General features: G+C 36.8%; 1 protein-coding gene across 5 annotated transcripts in view; it reads right to left on the bottom strand.

Moving 5' to 3' along the window:
• Window positions 1-15175: 15175 nt before the first annotated feature.
• trpc3 (transient receptor potential cation channel, subfamily C, member 3) overlaps window positions 15176-21793 on the bottom strand; it is a 62986-nt gene continuing 56368 nt past the window's right edge. For 3 of the 5 annotated variants that reach the window (XM_022672001.2, XM_022672005.2, XM_022672002.2), the window contains 3 exons: window positions 20621-20704; window positions 20348-20423; window positions 15176-19414 (listed from right to left, as the gene is read on the bottom strand). In XM_022672001.2, the coding sequence (XP_022527722.2) occupies window positions 19272-19414; window positions 20348-20423; window positions 20621-20704 (303 nt within the window). In that variant the 3' untranslated portion in view covers window positions 15176-19271. The remainder of the gene's footprint in view (window positions 19415-20347; window positions 20424-20620; window positions 20705-21793) is intronic. The other 2 variants (XM_022672003.2, XM_022672004.2) reach the window with 1 other exon arrangement.

Genomic DNA, 21793 nt, shown 5'->3' with positions numbered 1-21793 from the left:
TTGTAACGAGAAACGATGCAGCACATAAACAATGTATCAGAGTAAAAATAAAAAACTCATCCAAAAAACTGTATTACTACTGCATCCAAATAATGTAGTGAAGTAAAAGTGGAAGTAGGAGAAAAAAATTATACTACAGTAGATACACATACAGCACTTTAGTACTTACAGTAATAAAGTAGTTCCAGATAACAGAGAACGTTATAAGAACTTTCAGAAACGTTTTGAAAAGGTTCCACGATGCTTAGCTTGCAAAGTTACAGAAATAATATTCCAGGAACATTTGGAAAACGTGTGGCACATTAAAGATTTGTTTCATGGTAAAAGTAAAAAGGAAACATTCCCAAAACTACAAAATAAGAGATAAACATTCACCTATTGCGACCATTGCTTAATGCCAGGCTTGATGTTGGCTAGAGCATACTAATAATACTAATCACTAATGCTCTTGTTGCTGAATGCAATCAAATCATCACAGCAATGCTTTAAATGTAGTAGAGACAGTTACTCAAAAATATCCCTGATTTCTGAATAAACCATGAATGATCAGGTGTCTCAATAGTTTTGTCCATATACTGTAGTTTATGTAGGCCAACAATTGACCTGATGCTGCTTTTGCATTATTAACCACAGCAATTAGACAGGACCTGTTTTTCCCCTGCCTTGTCCTGATACCCCAGCTGTAGCATACTGAGACAAGTGTAGGGTATGTTTGACAATAAAAAGCCTCATTATGATGTGCTACATAATTCAATCCTGAAACACTTCTGTTACCAACATCTGTCCCGCATACTGTATCACAAATTTATTATTACAAAATAAAGAATACAATACTTAATGCACTGAACTAAAATCCACTTCACCTAAATTTGGATAAAATTAGGTAGAAAAAAAAAGAAATTTATTTTATACCACATGTTGAATGGTCATTTTTGGTACTTTTATCTTTTTGGCATAGTTTAAATGATACACTGACCACGTAATAGTCCCCTCCCAACTATGTCCTTGCATTGTATCATTAGTTTTTTATTCTTTGCCGTTTTGCTGTTTTCAACATTAAACTGCTGCTGACGGAATGCATACAGCAGATAAAGGTGAACATGTCTGTTTTAATGACATTACCAAACAAGGAACTTAAACATGCTGTTTTTGCACTTCTCATAAATGGACTGGAATGACCAAGGGGCATCACATCAATCAATTTATTACAGATTAAAATTGCAGTCAAACACTTCACCTAGACTTAGACGAGATGCATAGAACTGTATATTGTTTTATTGGTGCTTTTATAGCATTAAATAATACTAGAGTATTATCCAGCACAGCTTAAACACTGCAGCTCTGCACACTTTTATTCTGTAACAGAATTTGTATTCTAATCATGTTTTATTCATGCTTTATTATTTTTTTATTTTTTTATTTCCATTTCCACCTAAAATCCTTTAATTTTCCCCAAAACTGCAGTGCACCACTCCCCTGAAGTGCAGCGTTATACAGAGGTTTGAGTTTAGTTCTCCAGCACTGGGACTGGAGCAGGATTAGCATTAGCTGCTAATCGCTATTTCTCCGTTCAGATGTAAGGATTATCAGCCTGTAGCCTACTGCTAACTCCAGCCTGCACTGCTGGAGAAGCATTAGCATTAGCCACTAACTGCGCTAGCTTTTTCATCGTTCAGAGGTGAGTGGACTTTATCCTGCACATTTATCATGTTAAAACAAGGTACGTGGTACAAACTGTTAGCTAATATCGCCCTGTCTTACCGGAACACTCAGGGTTTCTCAGTGTAGCTCTGCGCCATTATCCGCTAACTGCTAGCAGTTAGCCGCTAATGCTAATGCTCCAGCCTTAGGTCTGGTGAAATTCGAGAATCTAAGCTTATTGTAAATAAACTAAAGTGCTTTACTCTCCCAAATAAACAGTTTTCAGGAGAGAAATCTGTGTAGATTTACATCCAGCACTCATTTGACCTTAAAATAAAGTCTTTTTTTATTACAGTTTCGTTTACTTAACTTAGCTCTTACTTAACTTAGTTAGCAACCCCCCACCACCACCTAGCGGCGAGACCTGCTGAATTGCTGAATTAAAAGTTCCTTAGTGTCTCTTAAAATGTGCTTCATAATCTAGTGCGACAAATACAGTACATCTTTTTCTACTTCTCTTTGTATTTTCTAATTTGTAAAGCACTTTAAATGACGGTTGTGTATGAAAGGTGCTATATAAACAAAATTGCCTTGCCTAGATAACACTGGGTAATACTCTAATACACGCCTTCAAACTTTGCCCTAAAATTATATAATTTGTCTTTTATTCCTTGCATATTTGCTGTGTTCAACATTAAACTGCTGCTGGTTAAATGCGTAGATGTCCCTTTTAATGGCATTACAAACCAATGAACTTAAACATGCTGTTTTTGCCATTTAGTTCTCATAAATGTCCTTGGGGCATTACATTAATCAAGTTACTTTATTTTATAGAGGTTTATTGCAGGCAAACACTTCAAATAGACATGAATGCACAGTACTGTATATTGTTTCATTGGTGCTTTTATAGCATCAAATAACACTGGAGTATTAGCCTAGATAACATTGTCTGAGATCATTACACAAACAGGAACGCAATATAGTTGTTAAACAGATTTATTACCACTCAGCTTAGGATATTTGTTATCTGGTCCTGCCTTCTCTGGAAATCTGTGGAAAAGGCCAATCTCAGTTTTCATTCAAAAAGTGTCCTTTTCCTAGATTTCCAGAAAAGGCGGGGCCAGATAACCTGTCTCTGTAAGTCAGGAGCTGAGTAATAATGAAACTAAAAGTTTAACAACTACAGTAGCTTGCAAAAGTATTCATACCCCCTGAACTTTTCCACAATTTGTTACCTTATAACCACAAACTTAAATATATTTTGTAGAGATTTTAAATTATAGACCAACACAAAGTATTCCATAAGTGTGAATTGGATCGGAAATGTTACATGGTTTTCAAATTTTTTATCAAATAATAATCTGAAAAGTGTGACGTGCAAAAGTATTCAGCCTCCTTTACTTTTAAACCCCTAAATAAATTCCAGATCAATCAACTGCCTTCAGAAGGCACTTAATTAGTTAATAGAGTGCGGCTGTCTGTAATTTAGTCTCACTATAAATATAAACTCCTGTTCTCTGAAGGCCTCAGTGGTTTATTAGAGAACACTAGTGAACAAACAGCATCATGAAGACCAAGAAACTCACCAGACAGGTCAGAGATAAAGTTGTGGAGAAGTTTAAAGCATGGTTAGGTTATAATTAACGTATCCCAAGCTTTAAGCATCCCAAGAAGCCCTGTTTAATCCATCATCCAAAAATGGAAAAAGTATTCTACACCTGCAAACCTACCAAGACATGTCCATTCACCCAAACTGACCGATCAAGCAAGGAGAGCACTGATCAGAGAAGCAGCCAAGAGGTCCATGATCACTCTGGAGGAGCTGTAGAAATGTACAACTCAGGTGGGAGAATCTGTGAACAGGACAACTATAATAAGTCATGTGCTCCACAATATGGCCTTTATGAAAGAGTGTCAAGAAGAAATCCACTTCTTTTTTGCGGCTGCAGTTGCAGCAAACATGTGAAAGAAGGTTGTGTGGTCAGATTTAACCAATGTTGAACTCTCTGGCCTAAATGCAGAGCGCTATATGAGGAAGAAAAGTAACACTGCTCATCAGCCTTAACTGTGAAACATGGTGGTGGGAGAATCGTACTGTTGGGAATTCTTTTTTTTCAGCAAGGACAGAGTAGCCGGTCAGAGTTAATGGGAAGATGCATGGAGTTAAATACGGAGCAATCCTTGAAGAAAAGGCAACAAAAGACTTGAGACTGGGTAGAAGATTCACCTTCCAGCAAGACAATGACTCTAAACATACAGCCAGAGCTACAGTGGAATGGTTTAGATCAAACAATATTCATAAGCTGATCTTGAGCTGTTTTATAAAGAAGTCTAAAGTCTCTAGATGAGCAAAGCTGGTAGAGACAAACCCCAAAGCACATACAGTTGTAATTGGATCAAATAGTGGCTCTACTAAATATTGATATGGGGGACTGAATACTTTTACTTTTCACGTCACAATTTTCAATTTTTTAATTGATAGAAATTTTGAAAACCATGTATTATTTTTGTTCCACTTCACACTTATGCAATACTTTGTGCCTATCACTTTGTGTCTATCACTTAAAATCTCAATAAAAAACATTTAAGTTTGTAGTTGTAAGGTGACAAAATGTGGAAAAGTTCAAGAGGTATTAATATTTTTGCAAGTCATTGTATATTGTATTTCTGTTTGTGTAAGGAGCCAATGTTATCTAGGCGAATACAACCCTTAGCTGTTCAGTTAAAGTGTTTGTACTCGAGTTTGGTCCAGTCACTTGAACAAGTCTGATAAATAACATTACGTACGTAAACATTGTTTTGATGTATATTAACACATAATATGCAGTAAGATCAGTGAGCGTTTTGTAAACAAACAGAAGAGAACGTTTTTTCCTGACGCAGAGTCATGATGATTTTCACAGGGTAAATAGTGATGGTACTGTGACATATCCAGAACTGATAGATTCTACAGTCTGTGTTACCTGTAGACTACAATCCAACAGATTAGTTCAGAGTACAGAGGTGTACAGTCTTATCCACACACTGCTGCTCCACTACTGGGGTAACAGGTTTTCATTCCTGGTTCCAGCTGTTGGAGATGTTCCACATGGTCTCAGTCTTGCGTGAACTTCTGCTTAACTGGAATGAAAATCTGCAGCTACTGTTGAGGATAAGATCGGACGCAGCTGCTGCATTCCAAGGCCTAGTGTGCAGCGAGTGCAGCATACTGCTTTTCTTGGCTCTTTTATGTCACAACAGGCTGTTCTAATACAGAATATACGTATTAATTGCTTGGACTTTTTTTTTTTTTGGTGATTAAATTATGTTTTTATTGAATTACCCCTTGGGTATAAATAAAGGGGTTCCAATTCAATTCCATTCAGTTCAATTCAAGACCTCCCAATGTTTAGGTCAGAAAAAGGTTTAGGACATCAACCATCACCCAAGTGTACAATTTTTAGTTAGTAGAACATTTTCTGAATGTTACAGTTGATGTTTTAAGATGTTCAATCGGACAAGTTTTCTGGATGTTCTTAGAACCTTTTTTTTTTAACATTCTAAAATGTTTGCAACATTTTAATTTTAGTTTTAACGTGTTAGTATTCGTTTAGCTGGGAATGCATGTGAGAAAACTTCTAATAATGAAATCGTGATCCAAACCATTATTGCATCAAACATTTTCATAACTTTCCTGGAAAATTATTTTTGTAATGTTAGGATAGCCTTTCCAGAACCTTGTCGAAATGTTGATTAAACCTCTTATAGCATCCTGAGTTAATAGTACAAATATATGCATAAACTAAAGGTACTGAAGAGATTCTTCTATAAGGCGCACTTAACCCTTGTGTGGTGTTCGGGTCTGTGGGACCCGTTTTCATTTTTCATAAAATGATAAAAAAAAAAAAAAAATTCCAACTCAAACTCATTGGCATTGGCTCATTTTTTGTGAAAAACATATATCAAAACACATTTTCGATAAACACACACTGTACACCCCCCCCCCCCCCCCCATAAGAAAGGTAAAGGGCAAATATTAACCATGTAAGCTGTTTATATTGCTTGCAATTTAGGTGAAGCGAGCATGTGTAAAGCATTTTAATGTAAAATTGCTTAATTTTGCTGAATTAAATACAAGTAACAAAGTAAACGAGTAACAAAAATATGAACACCACGCAAGGGTTAAAATCCTTTTATTTTTCCAAAAATAGTTAGTGCGCCTTAAAATTCAGTGCACCTTTTGTATGAATTTTACCAGTCAGGTATTAAGGAGCAGTAAAGGTACACCGCTGAAGTACATCTTTATACAGGAGTTTCAGGGAAGTTTCTCCAGCACCGAGGCTGGAGCAGTATTAGCATTACACACTAACTGGGCTAAGCGCTAGCTCTTCTGCCATTCAGAGGTGAATATTAGGCTGTAGCCTGCACGTTTACCATGTTAAAACAATCTACGTGGGACGAACCGCTATCTAATATCACCCTGGCTTTCCAGAGCACTCAGGGTTTCTCAGTGAAGCGCTATCTGGCGGATTTTTCTCCGCTAATTTAGGCGCTATTGCTTATGCCAGTGCACCAAGCCTTAAAAGAAATTTGGAAATCTAAGCTTACTGAAAATAAACTGAAGTGCTTTACTCACCCAAATAAACAGTTTTCAGAAGAGAAATCTCTGTAGATTAACATCCAGCGCTCGTTTACCTTAAAAGAAAGTTTTTTTTTTTTTAAGAGTTACAGTTTTATTTACTTAGCTTAACTTAGTTAGCAACCCCCCCACCACCACCCAGCAGTGAGACCTGCTGAATCAGAAGGGAACACGGCGACACCCCTGTTCCTAACTATTGTTACCTAAAATGTGCGTTATAATCCAGTGCACCTTATGTATGAAAACAGACCAGAAAATAGTTGAAAAATATGTTTTTTGAATTTTGAAAGCCAAATGCCCAATTCCCCTCTCACTAGTAATTCCCCCAGCACTAGGAGGGTAAAGACTAGCACATGTCTCCTCCTCCTCCTCCTCCCAACTCTGATACATCAGCTAACAGATGCCTTTGCTGAACCAGCATGAGTGCCATCTACCCACCCACACAGAGCAAGGCCAATTGTGTGCTCTCAGACTCCGGCTGCTGATGCCAAGCATTGTTATCCAGGATTCAGACAAACAATCCTCAGATCATAATGACAGAGTCTTAATCTACTTGATCATTTGAAGTCACACAGCAACAGTTTTGTACCATTTTGTCCAATTCCCCCCTGTAATTCAAACGCTGCTCTCGAGTCTGACACATCTGAAATACACACACACACAGCACAGTCCGTTTTACTGTACTCTGAATGAATCTGAAGGAAATGTTTACCGGTCTGTTAACAAGACTAGGCAAGCCTACGCTACCCAAAACAATAGATCCTGTTTTTCCTGACTGCTGGAAAGCTGGTCTACTAACTGTTGAACAATCGTTTTTGGATTGAACCTATCCGAATCTGCACTCTTTATCTTTTTAGCTGATTAACTTAAGAGGTATTTATGTACTGCTCTGTTGTTTGCTGCAAATACAGATTCTTTAATATTTCTAGGGCCCAAAAATGTTGTTGCTATATTGCACATGTATAGACTTTCAATAAAAGTCTTTCACTAAACATTATAAAGTTCAGTCTGACTGTTTCGTGAATGCTCTCTGTTTGATAAAGCTATGATTAAGTTATTATCGAGAGTCATGGTGTTCTTGGCATACACCAAAACCAGTTGTGGATACTATCACTTTACAGAAAGGTACCTAACTGCATTTAAAAAACAGCTACACACCCATTTCTTACCTGCACTGTGTATTCAATAGAGCTTATTATAGTATGGCCCTGATATCATCGCTGTCCACTGAAGAACTTGTAACTCTCAACAAAAAACTTTAATTTTTAAAAATGTTTAACTTTCAATAGAAGTCAATTTAAAAAATTAATTATTTCAGATCATTTTTTCTATTGGTCCATTCATCAAGAGATTTTGGCACAGTGTAAAGGACAGGTTTTGATTTCAAATTATGTAGTAAACTAAAAATGGACAAAAATGTAGATACTTGAACAGCGATGATATATTACTGAAATACAGCTCTGGAAGACCACTTCAATTTATCTTATTTTGTTACTTATAGGTATATGTTTGAGTAAAATGAACATTGTTGTTATGAACAACATTTCTCCATATTCCAAATAATAGAAAAAAATATTGTAATTTAGAGCATTAATTTGCAGAAAATGAGAAATGGCTGAAATAACAAAAAAAGATGCAGAGCTTTCAGACCTCAAATAGTGCATAAAGTTTTGGTGGAATAACCCAGGTTTTTAATCTTGGCATGTTCTCCTCCACCAGTCTTACACACTGCTTTTGGATAATTTTATGCCTTTACTCCTGGTGCAACAATTCAAGCAGTTCAGCTTGGTTTGATGTCTTGTGATCATCTATCTTCCTCTTGATTATATTCCAGACGTTTTCAATTTGGTAAAATCAAAGAAACTCATCATTTTTAAGTGGACTTTTTTTCCAGAGCTGTAATCATTATTTGCAGTCCAGTTAACTACCGTCTACAGACTGTATAGGTAGAGAGCTTCCCCTGTAACATCTCTCACTTCAGCTCTCTATGGAGCTTGTTATTGAGCATCTCTGTCCCAGCTGAGTGAGAACGTGCAGAACTATTCCCAAATGCACACACACACAAACACAAACACAAATATCAGTCTCTTTTAAGGTTATTTCAGTAAACCGAAGTACTGCATGACGCAGTCATAAGCTGCAGCACTCATACATGTCCTTATCTGAGGCTTCAGGCCAGCATAATGACTCGGCAAAGACGGCCTTTTAAGATCTTTCTAGGAAAAAGCAGAGATATTTTTTGCAGCGATATGACCACAATTGTTTGTGTGTGCATGTGTGTATTTTGTTTTGAGCTTTTACTTAAAAACTGCAAAAATCTAGATTTCAGCAAGTGAAAACCTCTTAAGAATATAATTAGATAATATTCCATTTATTACTAACTTATTTTGACTTGATTGAATGTACTGAACGTGTCTTATTCCTCTGGTGGATAATGCAGCTTGTTTTAAGCATTATTTCTTGACAAAAGAGAAGTGATTTTTTTATTTCTTGATTCCAGCCAAATTATATTCCAATAGAATAAGACTATATAACTTTTAGTAAATAAAAAAATGAATAGTACAAAAAGTAGTTTGACAATAGAGAGTACAGTTCTTACAGAAACTGTGCGTGCATTGTGGTCAGTGCAGATTTTGCCAGCTGGACATTGTTACTAACAATAGTGCTCAAAATATGTACTAAATTTCCCAAGTAATGTATTTATTTAGGACATTATACTAATTAATGAATGAATGTATAGCTATGAGATGGATAGTAATATGTGTAGTGTTGCTATGGGGCTGGTGAAATGGCAGGTGATTGCTACATTTTTGGTAAGTGGTTATATGAGTATCCCAGGTGATTTTTAAGTGACTGCAGGGTGGTTGCTGTGGTGTTGCTAAGTGGTTGCTATGGGGATGTTATGGTGGTTTAAGCTGTGGTATCCCAGGTTTCTTTTCTATGGAGATCCTAAGTGGTTGCACTGGTATTACAGTGGCTCATTTTTGTGTTGCTAATTAACTGATTACTAGGTTGCAATTGGAGTAAAAATACATTTGGCTAAATGGTGAAATGCAAATATGTTTGGATAATTAAGCTGTACATGTAAAAGTCAATGTATAAAATAGTTTATTTTAGATAATTCTGGACAATTTATATTGGTCTATTCATCAAGACATTTTGACACAGTGTAAATGACAGTTTGTGTTGTAGTATCTTGAGCTGTGATGCCATGTAGATGCATGAAATAAGTCTTCGCTGATACTGTTCTTTGTATATAAGAAAATTTATTACAACTGTGTATGCTCAAATATACGTCAGTGTTTAAATCATGTAGTAAACCAAAAATAAGCAAAAATGTATATACTTGTTTTTCATTGGACAGCAACGATATATAACTGAAATACAGCTCTGGAAAAAAATTAGGAGACCACTTCAGTTTCTGAACCAGTTACTCTGATTTTACTATTTATAGGTTTATGTTTGAGTAAAATTAACGTTGTTGTTTTACTCTATAAACTACGGACAATGTTTCTCTAAAATTCCAAGTAAAAATATTGTTATTTAGAGCATTTATTTGCAGACAATGAGAATGGATGAACTCACACGCTATTGCCTGAGATGTTGCCAAAACCTGTTACCAAAAGTTCCTCCAGACAGTATTTGAAAGCAATGGAGATAAAGAAGCAGGTTTGTATTTTTAACCTGGAATTATGTGCTAAAAAGATTATATATCCCAATTTGTTCAAGTTGTTGAATTATTTTTTGTATTATTTCTACACTAAAAAACTAAACTTAAAATTGTTCTCCTTAACATCTAATTAAACAAAAAAATATTGAATTGCACCTAAAAATATAGCAATCTAATCAGCTCAAATAACGTTATTAAGTGTCTTGTTAAAAGTTGGTTTAATTAAATCATTTGTGTTAGCAAAATGTACAAATTGTACCACTGCACATGCTCAGTTTTACTCTTTAGTTTAATGTGGTCTACTGAGCAATCATGCAAGGATTTTCACCTGATATTGTTCACCCTATTTGCATATAGGGTGTGTCCTCCCACCTTTCACTCACCATCAATGTGTAGCCATTCCCCACAGGCTGCTGCTGCTTCTCTTGGGATTTATATTCTATATGTGTTATATAATAGTATACAACTGCCTGGTCTCAGTGCTGGAGGCTATAAGAGCACGCTGCTGTTTTGTGTTGCTGAGTGTATGTAGACTCTATGCTGGCTGGGTCAAGCTGGTCAATCAGTTGCAATCTTATATGATTTACAATAATGCAAATATGTAATAGTCATAAATTCTGAGTACCCAGATGCTACATTAAATGAATAAAAATATAGTGTTGCACCACACTGGATGATTTTGATTATAATCAAATATAATAATATGTAAAACATTTAATTGGCACAACTTATATATTTTTTTTAGTTCATCCTAAAGAATAGTCAGCAAAACTTACAATACATATTTTGTAGAAGTTAAATCAGGCCTGCTAAAAACACAAATGACATTTTTATGTTGGTGAGTTTTAATATTTGAAGTTTCAATACATATAAAACAATAGAAATCTCTACTAAAGATTTCAAGTTGGCATAACTGGCTGTGGTTTTCTTAAAAAACTCAAAAATCAAAAATCTAATGCAGTATTTGCCTTGAATTTTTGAGTTTTCTCAACTTTCTTTTTTTTTTTTTTACAGTGTATCTTCAGTATCTATCGTTCCTCGTCTCCTCTCCAGTTCAAATGAGTTCATCCAAGGCTGGCATAGCAACATAACCTAAAGAGGCCTTTCCAAAGGAGGATATGCTGGCATCACCCTGTGGATATATTGCTCATTATAGGCGGGGCAGTGCGTGATGAAATATACCTCTAAAAAAAAGCTAAACTAACCAGCAGGGAGTCACGCAAGCACTGAGTGATTCGCCGTGTTCAGGCCATCAGGACGTATGTGCTCTATAGGCCTGTCAGCAGCTGTATGGAGCAGAAAGGAAATTCCAGCAATTACATGAATAAACAGATCTTTCCTGGAAGACGTGGTGGATTTAGATGTTTTGAGCTTCGTTATTTAAGTTAAAAGTTAGTCCTAGTCCTGAGTTTTAGCTGGGTGTTTTGTCACTGATCCGTTTCCATTCTTCTGGAACACACAGTATCTGAGTGTAGGTGTGAGACTGTTCTAGACACGCGAGGGAATTCACTGCTGCTTATCTCTCACATAAGGGAGGTGCAGTATGTGTGCTATGCTGCTCAGACTAAAACCCCACAGTCATACTGCAACCAGCAAGATCTTAACTCTTAAATTTTACAACTCCCTTTATCAGTAGAGTCAATTTGACCCAAGCAATTTAAACTTGCAGATAAACAAATAAATAAATAAATAAATAATGTTATAATGCATGCATTAAAAAATGTTATGTTTCTTTGTTGAGATTTCAGTGGTTCTTTCATTACTAGAAGTGTGGTGTTTGTAGAGTGGAGCCTAAAATCATATATGAATTGCATGACATTGTGACATCAGATTTATCCGACACAACAGATATTGTAAAATATTTATATTTCTATCAGTCCTGACACTGTCAGTCTGCCTGCTCTAGATTTAGAAAGACACAGAGACTATATTTCCCAGCATTCTTTCACTCAGGACTACAATGACTCATCGGATCACGTGACACTACCGCGTTCCGGTTCGCCTGCCTACTAATTGTTTGCTTCTAGACTATTAGTATAAATACCCCTTTGTTTGCTTTCAATGTTGCTGAGTATTGAATCTAGGTTTCGTAGCTCCTCTACACTGTTTATTGGCTTTTTGTGTTTTGACATGTTCTGTGTTTCCATTTACCCTTGTTGCCTTGCTTGTATTTTTGACTACTCTCTTGCCTGCAGGATTCACAGTGTACCGACCCTGCTTACTCCTCTACTCCCTGGTATGTTGTTTGTTTTATGCTGCCTTATTGTTACCGACCCAGCCTGCTCTTTGTAAATGAACTGTTTAAATTGTATCAGCATGTATCTCTCCTGGTTCTGGCCTGTTTGATAATTTCTTATGTTTTAAATACGTAACTACAACAGGCTAAGGTCATGTTGTCCAGTCAAAGAACACCGCTAAGTGAGTACAAAATATGCACAGGACATTGCAAATCCTCCCCAATAAATTTGGAAAAATCTATAAATATGAGGCACAACATTATGCCAATCATTTTCACACATATTAAACATTGATTCAGGTCAAATTGACCATAGTGATGTTAATAGAGTTTAGGGGATGGCCGATTCTAGAAAAAGCTGCAATAGTCCTAAAGACTACACATTCACACAGCAGGTAAAAACAGCTCAAATCCAAATCTCTTTTGTCATGTGTGAACTGCAAAAAACAAACACACTGAATCTGACATTTTTAAATCTGATTTAAATTCGAACATCTAATCTTATGTGTGGCAATGAACATCAACAAACTACAATAACTCAAATCAGATTTCTTTAGCATTAGTGCAACATCAATCTGAATTTTTCAAATAAGACTTGAATCACTTTCACACAAGTCATCCTAGAATGGATACATATATTATTTTTAGGATTGCAACATGTATGTATACGGTCAGATTGTATTGCCTTTTTTACAATATTAGATAATCCATTTGCACATTCACTTACTTTTTCTAGCCTGCAATATACTCCATACACGACATGAACAGTACAACTGTTTCTGTAGTTAGTGTACTTAATCCGACAATGTTTTATTAATAGCCAGTGCAGAAATACAGGTACAAATAAAAGGTTGACTTTTATTGATTTTTTTCTTGCAACTACATATGTACAGGAGTGGACTATTTAAACGTATTGAGTGCATTTAATGCATTCTCAAGGCACACAACATGTGCAAAAGTATTGGGACACAAGCTTATTCACTGTTTCTTCTTAAAACAAATGTATTAAAAAAAGTTTATCCTGTTTTTGCTGGAGTAACTGTCTATACTGTCCAGACTTTCTACTAATTTTTTAATAAAAAAAAAAAGTTAGTGAGGTCAGGATGTTGAATGATCACAACCCTGCCTCAGTCATCACCAATTCCCCAACTCAATACTTCCAAAAGTACTGGATAGAGCACCATCATTCCAGAAAATAGTCAGAACCTGGTTCCTAAGCATATCTCCATTTCTGCATGTTTGAAAATTTACGTAAAAATAAGACAAACATAACGAAAATAAAGGTTTGAATGACATGAACTGATAGATTTGTATTCAGGAAAATATTGATGTTTTAGGAAAGAGACATTTTTACGGTTTTATTAATTATATTTTGACATTAGCAGATTTACTAAAATATTTTTTATAATTTCTATTACAATTACAATTATGCTTTTCAGTAACGTTCCTTATCAATCATAAAAGCTTTTTATGTGCTGCTTAAATAGAAATCCTCAATATTTAGTGGTGTAATTTCAGGCAGACAACTGACAAAAATCCTGGCCTGTAAAGTGTTTTTAAACCATTGCACATTGTATCAAGTTTAGATTACTCAATCTTCTACTTTTAGTCTCTAAGAGGAACTTGTGTTTGAATGAGGAAGGCGGGGTGGCCAGCAGGTTCATGCAGTGGTTTTTGAGTTAACCCGTTTACGCACTGTCATCAGGACTTGACATTTTTTTTTCCGGAAAAGATTTGCGTGATTGCGCAAACTGGTTTTTCCTGTCCGGCTCATACAGGCACTGGCAAGTCCACAGTAAAGGGCCTATCAACAATAGAGCCTAGCACACTTTTAATACAGTCAGACTCCTTGCACTGGAATACAAACTACAATGAGTGTTTAATATCCTGTATGATAAAATTACAGCACATAGGAACAATGCTATTGATTTTGTAGAAACTATTGTATTAAGTATTTCCAGTTGGACAGGTGTGAGGTTAAGGTGCAGGTGCAGTTTGCTCTGATTAGTCATTTTTTTCAACTTTTATTTTAGTGTGATCTTCATTTAAACATTAGCTCTAATGTAGCATTCTGCTTTTTCTGCACAGACTGTAAAATGTGTATTAATCAGATATAAATAACTGGTTGTGTGCAGTACTGTGGGTATTGTGTCTCGTGGATGTTTGGATTTCTGCCAGAATCGCTTGTCTGGTCACATGGACAGTTATAGCCAGAAGCAACCGGACACAATCATTAACCCCCACAGCACTGTCCACTGCGGGACTTCGCCCCAAATCCCATAATTCATGTCGCCTTGCCAGGAACACACTGCCAAGTATTTATCTTTGCTTGTAATTTAACACCTCACCCTAAAACTTACAAATGTAGGTGTTCTTGCTCCTATCCTGTGACTTTTGTTGCATTAGTGTAAATGTATGTATTATACTGATTTTCCACATTCAGCCCCAGCTAGATCTTATTGGTCCTCTGTACCCATACTATACAGCTCTGGAAAAAATAAGAGACCACTTAAAAATGATGATTTTCGTTGATTTTACCAAATTGAAATCCTCTGGAATATAATCAAGAGGAAGATCGATGATCACAAGCCATCAAACCAAGCTGAACTGCTTGAATATTTGCACCAGGAGTAAAGGCATAAAGTTATCCAAAAGCAGTGTGTAAGACTGGTGGAGGAGAACATGATGCCAAGATGCATGAAAACTGTGATTAAAAAACAGGATTATTCCACCAAATATTGATTTCTGAGCTCTTAAAACTTTATGAATATGAACTTGTTTTCCTTGCATTATTTGAGGTCTAAAAGATATTTCAGCCATTTCTCATTTTCTGCAAATAAATGCTCTAAAACACAATATTTTTTTGGAATTTGGAAGAAATGTTGTCCGTAGTTTATAGAATTCAGAAACTGAAGTGGTTTCTTATTTTTTTCCAGAGCTATAAACACTGTATACAACACAACACTATACAGACACATTCAGAAATAAATGAACATATTAGATACAGAAGCAGAGAATCAAAGAGTCATTTATTATATTCTTTATCTATCACACAGTCTGAATCATTCACTCTAATAAACCTGATCAGGCTTCACTTCACATTCCTCAGTTTATATACAGCATAGATCTGTAAAACTGTGTTCAGGCCAGAGCACACAACAGCTATGTGAAGTCCCACTGTGTGACTGACATTTCCATAAATCTGTGTTTTACAATCATTGTTTACAGTATATTAGTGTGTGACCCATTTCAAGGTTTGTCTTATCATTGATTACATTTGAATAACTTCTTGATAAATCAGCAATTTCTATATACAATAGAATGAAAGGTTTGGGCACCCCTGGATAAAACATTTCTGTTACTGTGATTTATAATTCTCCAAAAGGCATTGAAACAGAGACATGTGTAAAAGTTTGGTTGGTTTCTCGGGCCTGAGGGCATTCTGCACATAAGGCTCTGGAAAAAATTAAGAGACCACTTCAGTTTCTGAATCAGTTTCTCTGATTTTGCTATTTATATGTTTATGTTTGAGTAAAATGAACATTGTTGTTTTATTCTATAAACTATGGACAACATTTTCAAAAAGTTTTAAGAGTTCAGAAATCAATATTTGGTGGAATAACCATGTTTTTTATCACAGTTTTCATGCATCTTGGCATGTTCTCCTCCACCAGTCGTACACACTGCTTTTGGATAAATTTATGCAATAGCGGTTCAGCCTGGTTTGATGGCTTGTGGTCATCAATCTTTTTCTTTATTTTATTTAAGAAGGTTTTTAATTTGGTAAAATCAAAGAAACTCATAATTTTTAAGTGGTCTCTTATTTTTTCCAGAGCTGTATGTCCTGTTGACTAATGAAGTTAAACTGTTTGACTACAATTAGTATAGGTACATTGGGAAAAAAGCAGGTTCAAAATTGAATGGAAAGAACATCTCTTCACCTGTTAAACACGAGGGTGGGTCAACCAAGATTTGGGCTTGTATTGCAGCCAGTGATACAAGGGATGTTTGTGGACTCAAATCAATTCCAGCACATTCACACCATCTGAGCCATGGCCTTCACAGTTCCTCAACCTGAACATAGCAGAACATCTTTGGAGACACTTCAAAAAAGATGTTCAACAAGATGATACAAGAGTCTCACAGAACTAAAATGCCTGCTTGGAAGAATGGGCAAAAATTCCAAAAAGATGAATTGAGAGACTCTTAGCTGCTACAATCTGTGATACTTCACAATATGGTGCTACTTAGTCCTGACCATGTAGCATGCCCAAACTTTGGCTTCAGGCCCTTTTACAATATTTGTGTCATTCTGAAAATGTAAATTATGGAAATAATAAACGGAAATACGTCTTAAGCCTATCTGGACGGGATTAGTTTCTCAGGGGGACGTCTGTGAAAAATATTTCACACTTTTACTCAGTGAATCTGGATTGAATCTGGATTGCAATTAAAAAAAATACAAAAACAGGAGGACCAGTGAGTTTTTAGGCTTTTTTGATCACGACATCGCGTTCAGTAGCTTCTCCATTTCCACTCGCTGTTGTGTTTACGTGGATCTCCGTGGAAACGTGCACCCAAAACTGTAATTACAATGAATAGCAGTTGACAAATAGCTATTTTATAAAACGCGAGATGACAAAACTTAGAGGTGTGAGTCTGGATGGGAATAAAATTACTGGAGGACCATGGAGTTCAGCGAAAAACAGTAGGTAATTCAGCCTGTAATTTTTTTTACTTAGAGAAAATCTAAGAAAAACACATACATGGTCATTCCAAACGGAAATAAAATCACAGAGGACCCCCCCATAAAAGAGAAAATTACCCCAGGACCCCCTGAGAAACTAATCCGTCTGGACCTGTGAATACTATATGTCTGTGGGCTTAAATGTGGATGTGGTTGCTTTGCTTTTTTTAGTCACATTGACACTTTCTGCAAATAAAAGTCAGAAGCTGCTAGTCACAATCATTACCTTACACCCTACTGCACTGTCCACTGTAGGTGGTAATGCCACACAACTTTAGACCAAAAACAGAATGTCCCATTCATCAGGCCTCACTTAAACTCTGATAACTCACATGGACTTCAGGAGGCGCAGGTGTTTAACCTCACTAACAGGATAACACCTCACAACCAACACCTGGAAACACCAGGTGTGGGTGTTTCCAAGCAGTCCCTGAGGAAACACTTGTGAGATTCATTCACTGTATCAATTATTTAATATTAAAGCTTTAGGTTAATCGCTAACTAAGAAACCTAGCAGTTAGGCTTGTTTGGTTTTGCTTTGTTTGACCTTGACTTTCTATAATAGATCAGTGATCAAAGTGAACTGCTTTCATCCTGTTTATGTAATGACCTCTGCCTCAGTATTTAACCACAGCCTGCCACAGACAAATGCATTCAGAAGCTTTATACAAATTATTTGATGACAATATGTAGCATGAAATATTAGTTTAAACAGTGACGCAATAAACTAAATAAACTGAAAAAAAAAAATTATACCGTGTGAATGAGGTGGAGAAATTCCCGCAGTGTCATCCTGATTCTTCATGTCGACTCTCTGGGGCAACAGAAGCTGCATTAGCATTCCATTTGCAGAAGGTGGAGATAGCCAAGACTGACTTATCAGGTTTCTGTGTGGTTGGGGCTGCTGTCAGTGCTCCTGAGCTGAGGGCAAAGTTCAGCTGAGAGTCTCAAAGAAGAGCTAGAGTTCAAAAGAGCATGTAACCCACCCCAGTCATATACAGTGGCGTGAAAAAGTATTTGCCCCCTACAGATTTCTTTTGTTTTTGCTTTAATCATACTGATATTTTTCTGATTATCAAACTAACTTTAATTTCAGATAAAGATCTGAGTAAATATAAAAAGCACTTTTTAAATTATAATTTTATTTATTAAAGGAAACAATCTAGCCCTGTGTGAAAAAGAGTCTGCCCCTAAACCTAATAACAGAACTGTTATTTACAGAGCTGGTTTAATTCAGTTTAATTCAACACATTAGAGGATTTTCCAGCATGAACGGTCTGTTTAAGATTATTCACAGCATCTAAATCAGACTTTGACTAGGCCACTCCAAAACCTTCATTTTTTTATTTTAAATTTTTTATTCATTCAAAGGTGGGCTTGTTTGTGTGCTTTGGGTCACTGTCCTGCTGCAGAACCCAAGTACACCTGAGCTTGAGGTCATGAACAGATGGTCGGATATTCTCCTTCAGGATTGTCTGGTAAACAGCAGAATTCCTGCTTCCATCTATTACAGCAAGTTGTCCAGATCATGAAGCAGCAAAGCAGCCCCAGATCATCACACTACCTCCACCATGTTTTAAGTTTAGTATGATGTATTAGTTTTACGCCAAATGTAACAGGACAGAGACCTTCCAAAAAGTTCCACTTTTGTCTCTTCAGTATAAAGAATATTGAACCAGAGTTCTGGGGATCATTATGATGTTTGTTGATAAATGTGAGATGTGTTCCTTTTGTGTTCTTTTTGGTCAGCATTGTTTTTTATCTTGGAATTCTCCCTTGGAGACCATTTTGACCCAGTCTCTTTCTTATTATTAAATCATTAACACTGATCTTAACTGAGGCAAGTGAGACCTGCAGTTCTTTAAATGTTGTTCTGGGTTCTTTTGTGACCTCCTGGATGAGTTGTTCATGCCCTTTTGGAGTAATTTCTGTCGGCTGGTCACTCCTGTGAAGGTTCACCAGTGTTCCATCTGTTTTTCTTTCATCTATTTTTAAATTTCTTCAATTTGCTTTCTGGTATTTGCTTCATGTTGTCAGACAGGTTCTGCTTAAGTGATTTCCTGATTCTACAGGTCTGGCAGTAATCAGGCCTGGTTGTGGTTAGTAGTAAAATTGAACTCAGCTTTCCAACAAATGTGATTAATCACAGTTAATCTATGAGGGGTCAAATATTCTTTCACACAGGGCTAGATGGGTTTGGATAGTTTTTGTTCCCTTAATAAATGAAATCATAATTTAAAAAGTGCTCTTCATATTTACTGTGCAGAGTAATAAATGACACTGAACTAAACCCCTGTGCTAATGTAATGTTAAGGGCTGCTTGATATGTCTGTGTTTACAGATGTGAGACGGGGTCAGTTTATGGAGCATGAACAGGACCCAGGTTGACTTTTTCGCTGAGTTTCTGGATGAGCATGGAGAGCTCCTCTGTAGCCTGAGACTTCTCCTCCAACAGCTCGTAGCGCAGACTGGAGATATCCTGCTTTATCTCCTTCAGCTCACCTGCAAAAACACATAAAGCACACACACACACACACACACACACACTGATGAAACATGCCTATAATCACTTATAATACACCTGAAAACACACAGCAGTCAACACCCACACTTTTATATATATTTTGTAGGTCCATAATTGCATACACACACAACCACACAGATTTAATGCCCACAACTGCACAAATACAACTCCCCACAACACATAAAAGCCATGCCCACAAACACAGATACAAACTGTAGCTACACATACAGTTCTGGAATAAAATAAGAAACCATTTCAGTTTCTGAATCAGTTTCTCTGATTTTGCTGTTTATAAGTTTATGTTTGAGTAAAATGAACATTGTTTTTTTTATTCTATAAACTACAGACAACATTTCTCTCAAATTGGTTTTACACACATCACTTAAACATGATAAGTTTTTTTTTATTTTACTAAATTGAAAACCTCTGGAATATAATCAAGAGGAAGATGAATGATCACAAGCCATCAAACCAAACTGAACAGCTTGAATTTTTGCACCAGAAGTAGCATAAAGTTATCCAAAAGCAGTGTTTAAGACTGACGGAGAAGAACTGTGATTAAAAACCAGGGTTATTCCACCAAATATTGATTTCTGAACTTGTAAAACTCTATTAATATGAACTTGTTTACTTTGCATTATTTGAGGTCTGAAAGCTCTGTATCTGTTTTGTTATTTCAGCCATTTCTCATTTTCTGCAAATGAATGCTCTAAATGACAATATTTTCATTTGGTATTTGGGAGAAATGTTGTCCGTAATTTATAAAATAAAACAACAATATTCATATTACTCAAACATTTACCTATAAAGAGCAGAGAATAAAATCAGAGAAACTGAAGTGGTCTCTCAATTTTTCCAAGAGCTGTATTACTGAAATAAAAACAAAATCTGCCTCTAAATCAATTCTTTACCTTCGTTAACTTCATCATTCTCTTTGTCCACTTGTGCTTTCAGGACGTAGCGCTTAATGAGCCGCTTCATTATTTGCTGTGGGAGATAAAAGGAAGTTAATCAATTTGAGATTACTGCATCTGATAAATCCTCCAATCTCACAGATCTGCTGCCTCCAGACATTCAGGAATCAGGCTAAGGAGGAGCAGGAGGAGAGGAATCAGAGATAGGAAGGAGAGGAAGGATAAGCAGTGAGAGGGATGGAGGAGAGTCTGGGAGAGCAGTGGTCTTGCCTGGTAGCGGGTGGGCTGGTTGAGGATGCTGCTGAAGCTGTTAGACTCAGCCATACGCATGTTGGATTGTGTGAAGAGGTTCAGCTGTAAGCAGTGAAACACACAAATACACACAGTCAGTCAGAAACCTGGACAGTGCTGATGTAAGGTGAACATGTAAGGTGGTCTACAGTAAACCAGTGCATACAGTGCTGTTGAAAAGCATTTTCTATTATGAAATTCTAGCCAGATGCCATCCAAGATGAAGAAATCACAGATTTAATGCAAGAGTCCCCACATACAGCCCTGTCCCATGACTTTTGCAATGTCTCAGTGTATTATTCACAAATAAATATTACAGATCATCCAACTTAATAAAAAAGGCAACCTACTTCATGATGTGGGGCGTGCACATTCTAGAGTGGGCGTGGCTATAGCTAAATACAGTTTGTCCCATTGTAAGAGCATCTATAGGGCAATTCAATGGCCGGCACCTTCATGGGCTTATGGCTTGTGATCATCAATCTTCTTGATTATATTCCAGAAGAAGATGGATGATCACAAGCCACCAAACAAGGCTAAACTGCTTGAATTTTTGCAACAGGAGTGGCATAAAGTTATCCAAAAGCAGTGTGTTACCCTGCGTTCACACTGGAAAGCGACAAAGCGACAGGCGACCATTCATTTCCTATGGCAGGGCGCGATTTGTCGCCGCGACACGCGAGAGGCGACAAGCGGCAAAGCGACAGAGCGACAAGCGACACGGAGATGAATTTTTCTCAACTTTATGCAAATGAGTTATGACGCGGTGAAGCGACATTCTAACCCGATTGGCTCCTAGCTTTTCTTTGGACCAATCACAAACAAGGCGGTTCGACGTCCTCAAGCTCCTGCTCTCTGAATTTCTAGTTTCTTTCCCGGTTCTTTCTGTTGAACGGGGTGGACCCACATCAGTCTGTGGGAACGGCTGCGTTTCCAGCGCAGTTAAATCACAGAAACGCACAAGAGTCCAGCAAGTTTGGGAGTTATAGCTGGAGAATAAAGTGGCCAAGTGATTCCTTTTTTGTGCCTTTTTTCTTGTCGGAGGCTGGACCATGATAAACGCGGGCGTTGAGCTTGACACGCCCACAAGCGACAAACGCTGGGCGACACAAGCGACTCGTCGCGTTCCAGTGTGAACGCAGGGTAAGACTG

This window comes from Astyanax mexicanus, chromosome 2, assembly GCF_023375975.1.
Source record: "Astyanax mexicanus isolate ESR-SI-001 chromosome 2, AstMex3_surface, whole genome shotgun sequence".
Classification (NCBI taxonomy): domain Eukaryota; kingdom Metazoa; phylum Chordata; class Actinopteri; order Characiformes; family Acestrorhamphidae; genus Astyanax; species Astyanax mexicanus.
Note: the sequence above shows the minus strand (reverse complement) of the source record. Positions and strands in the feature narration are given on the sequence as shown.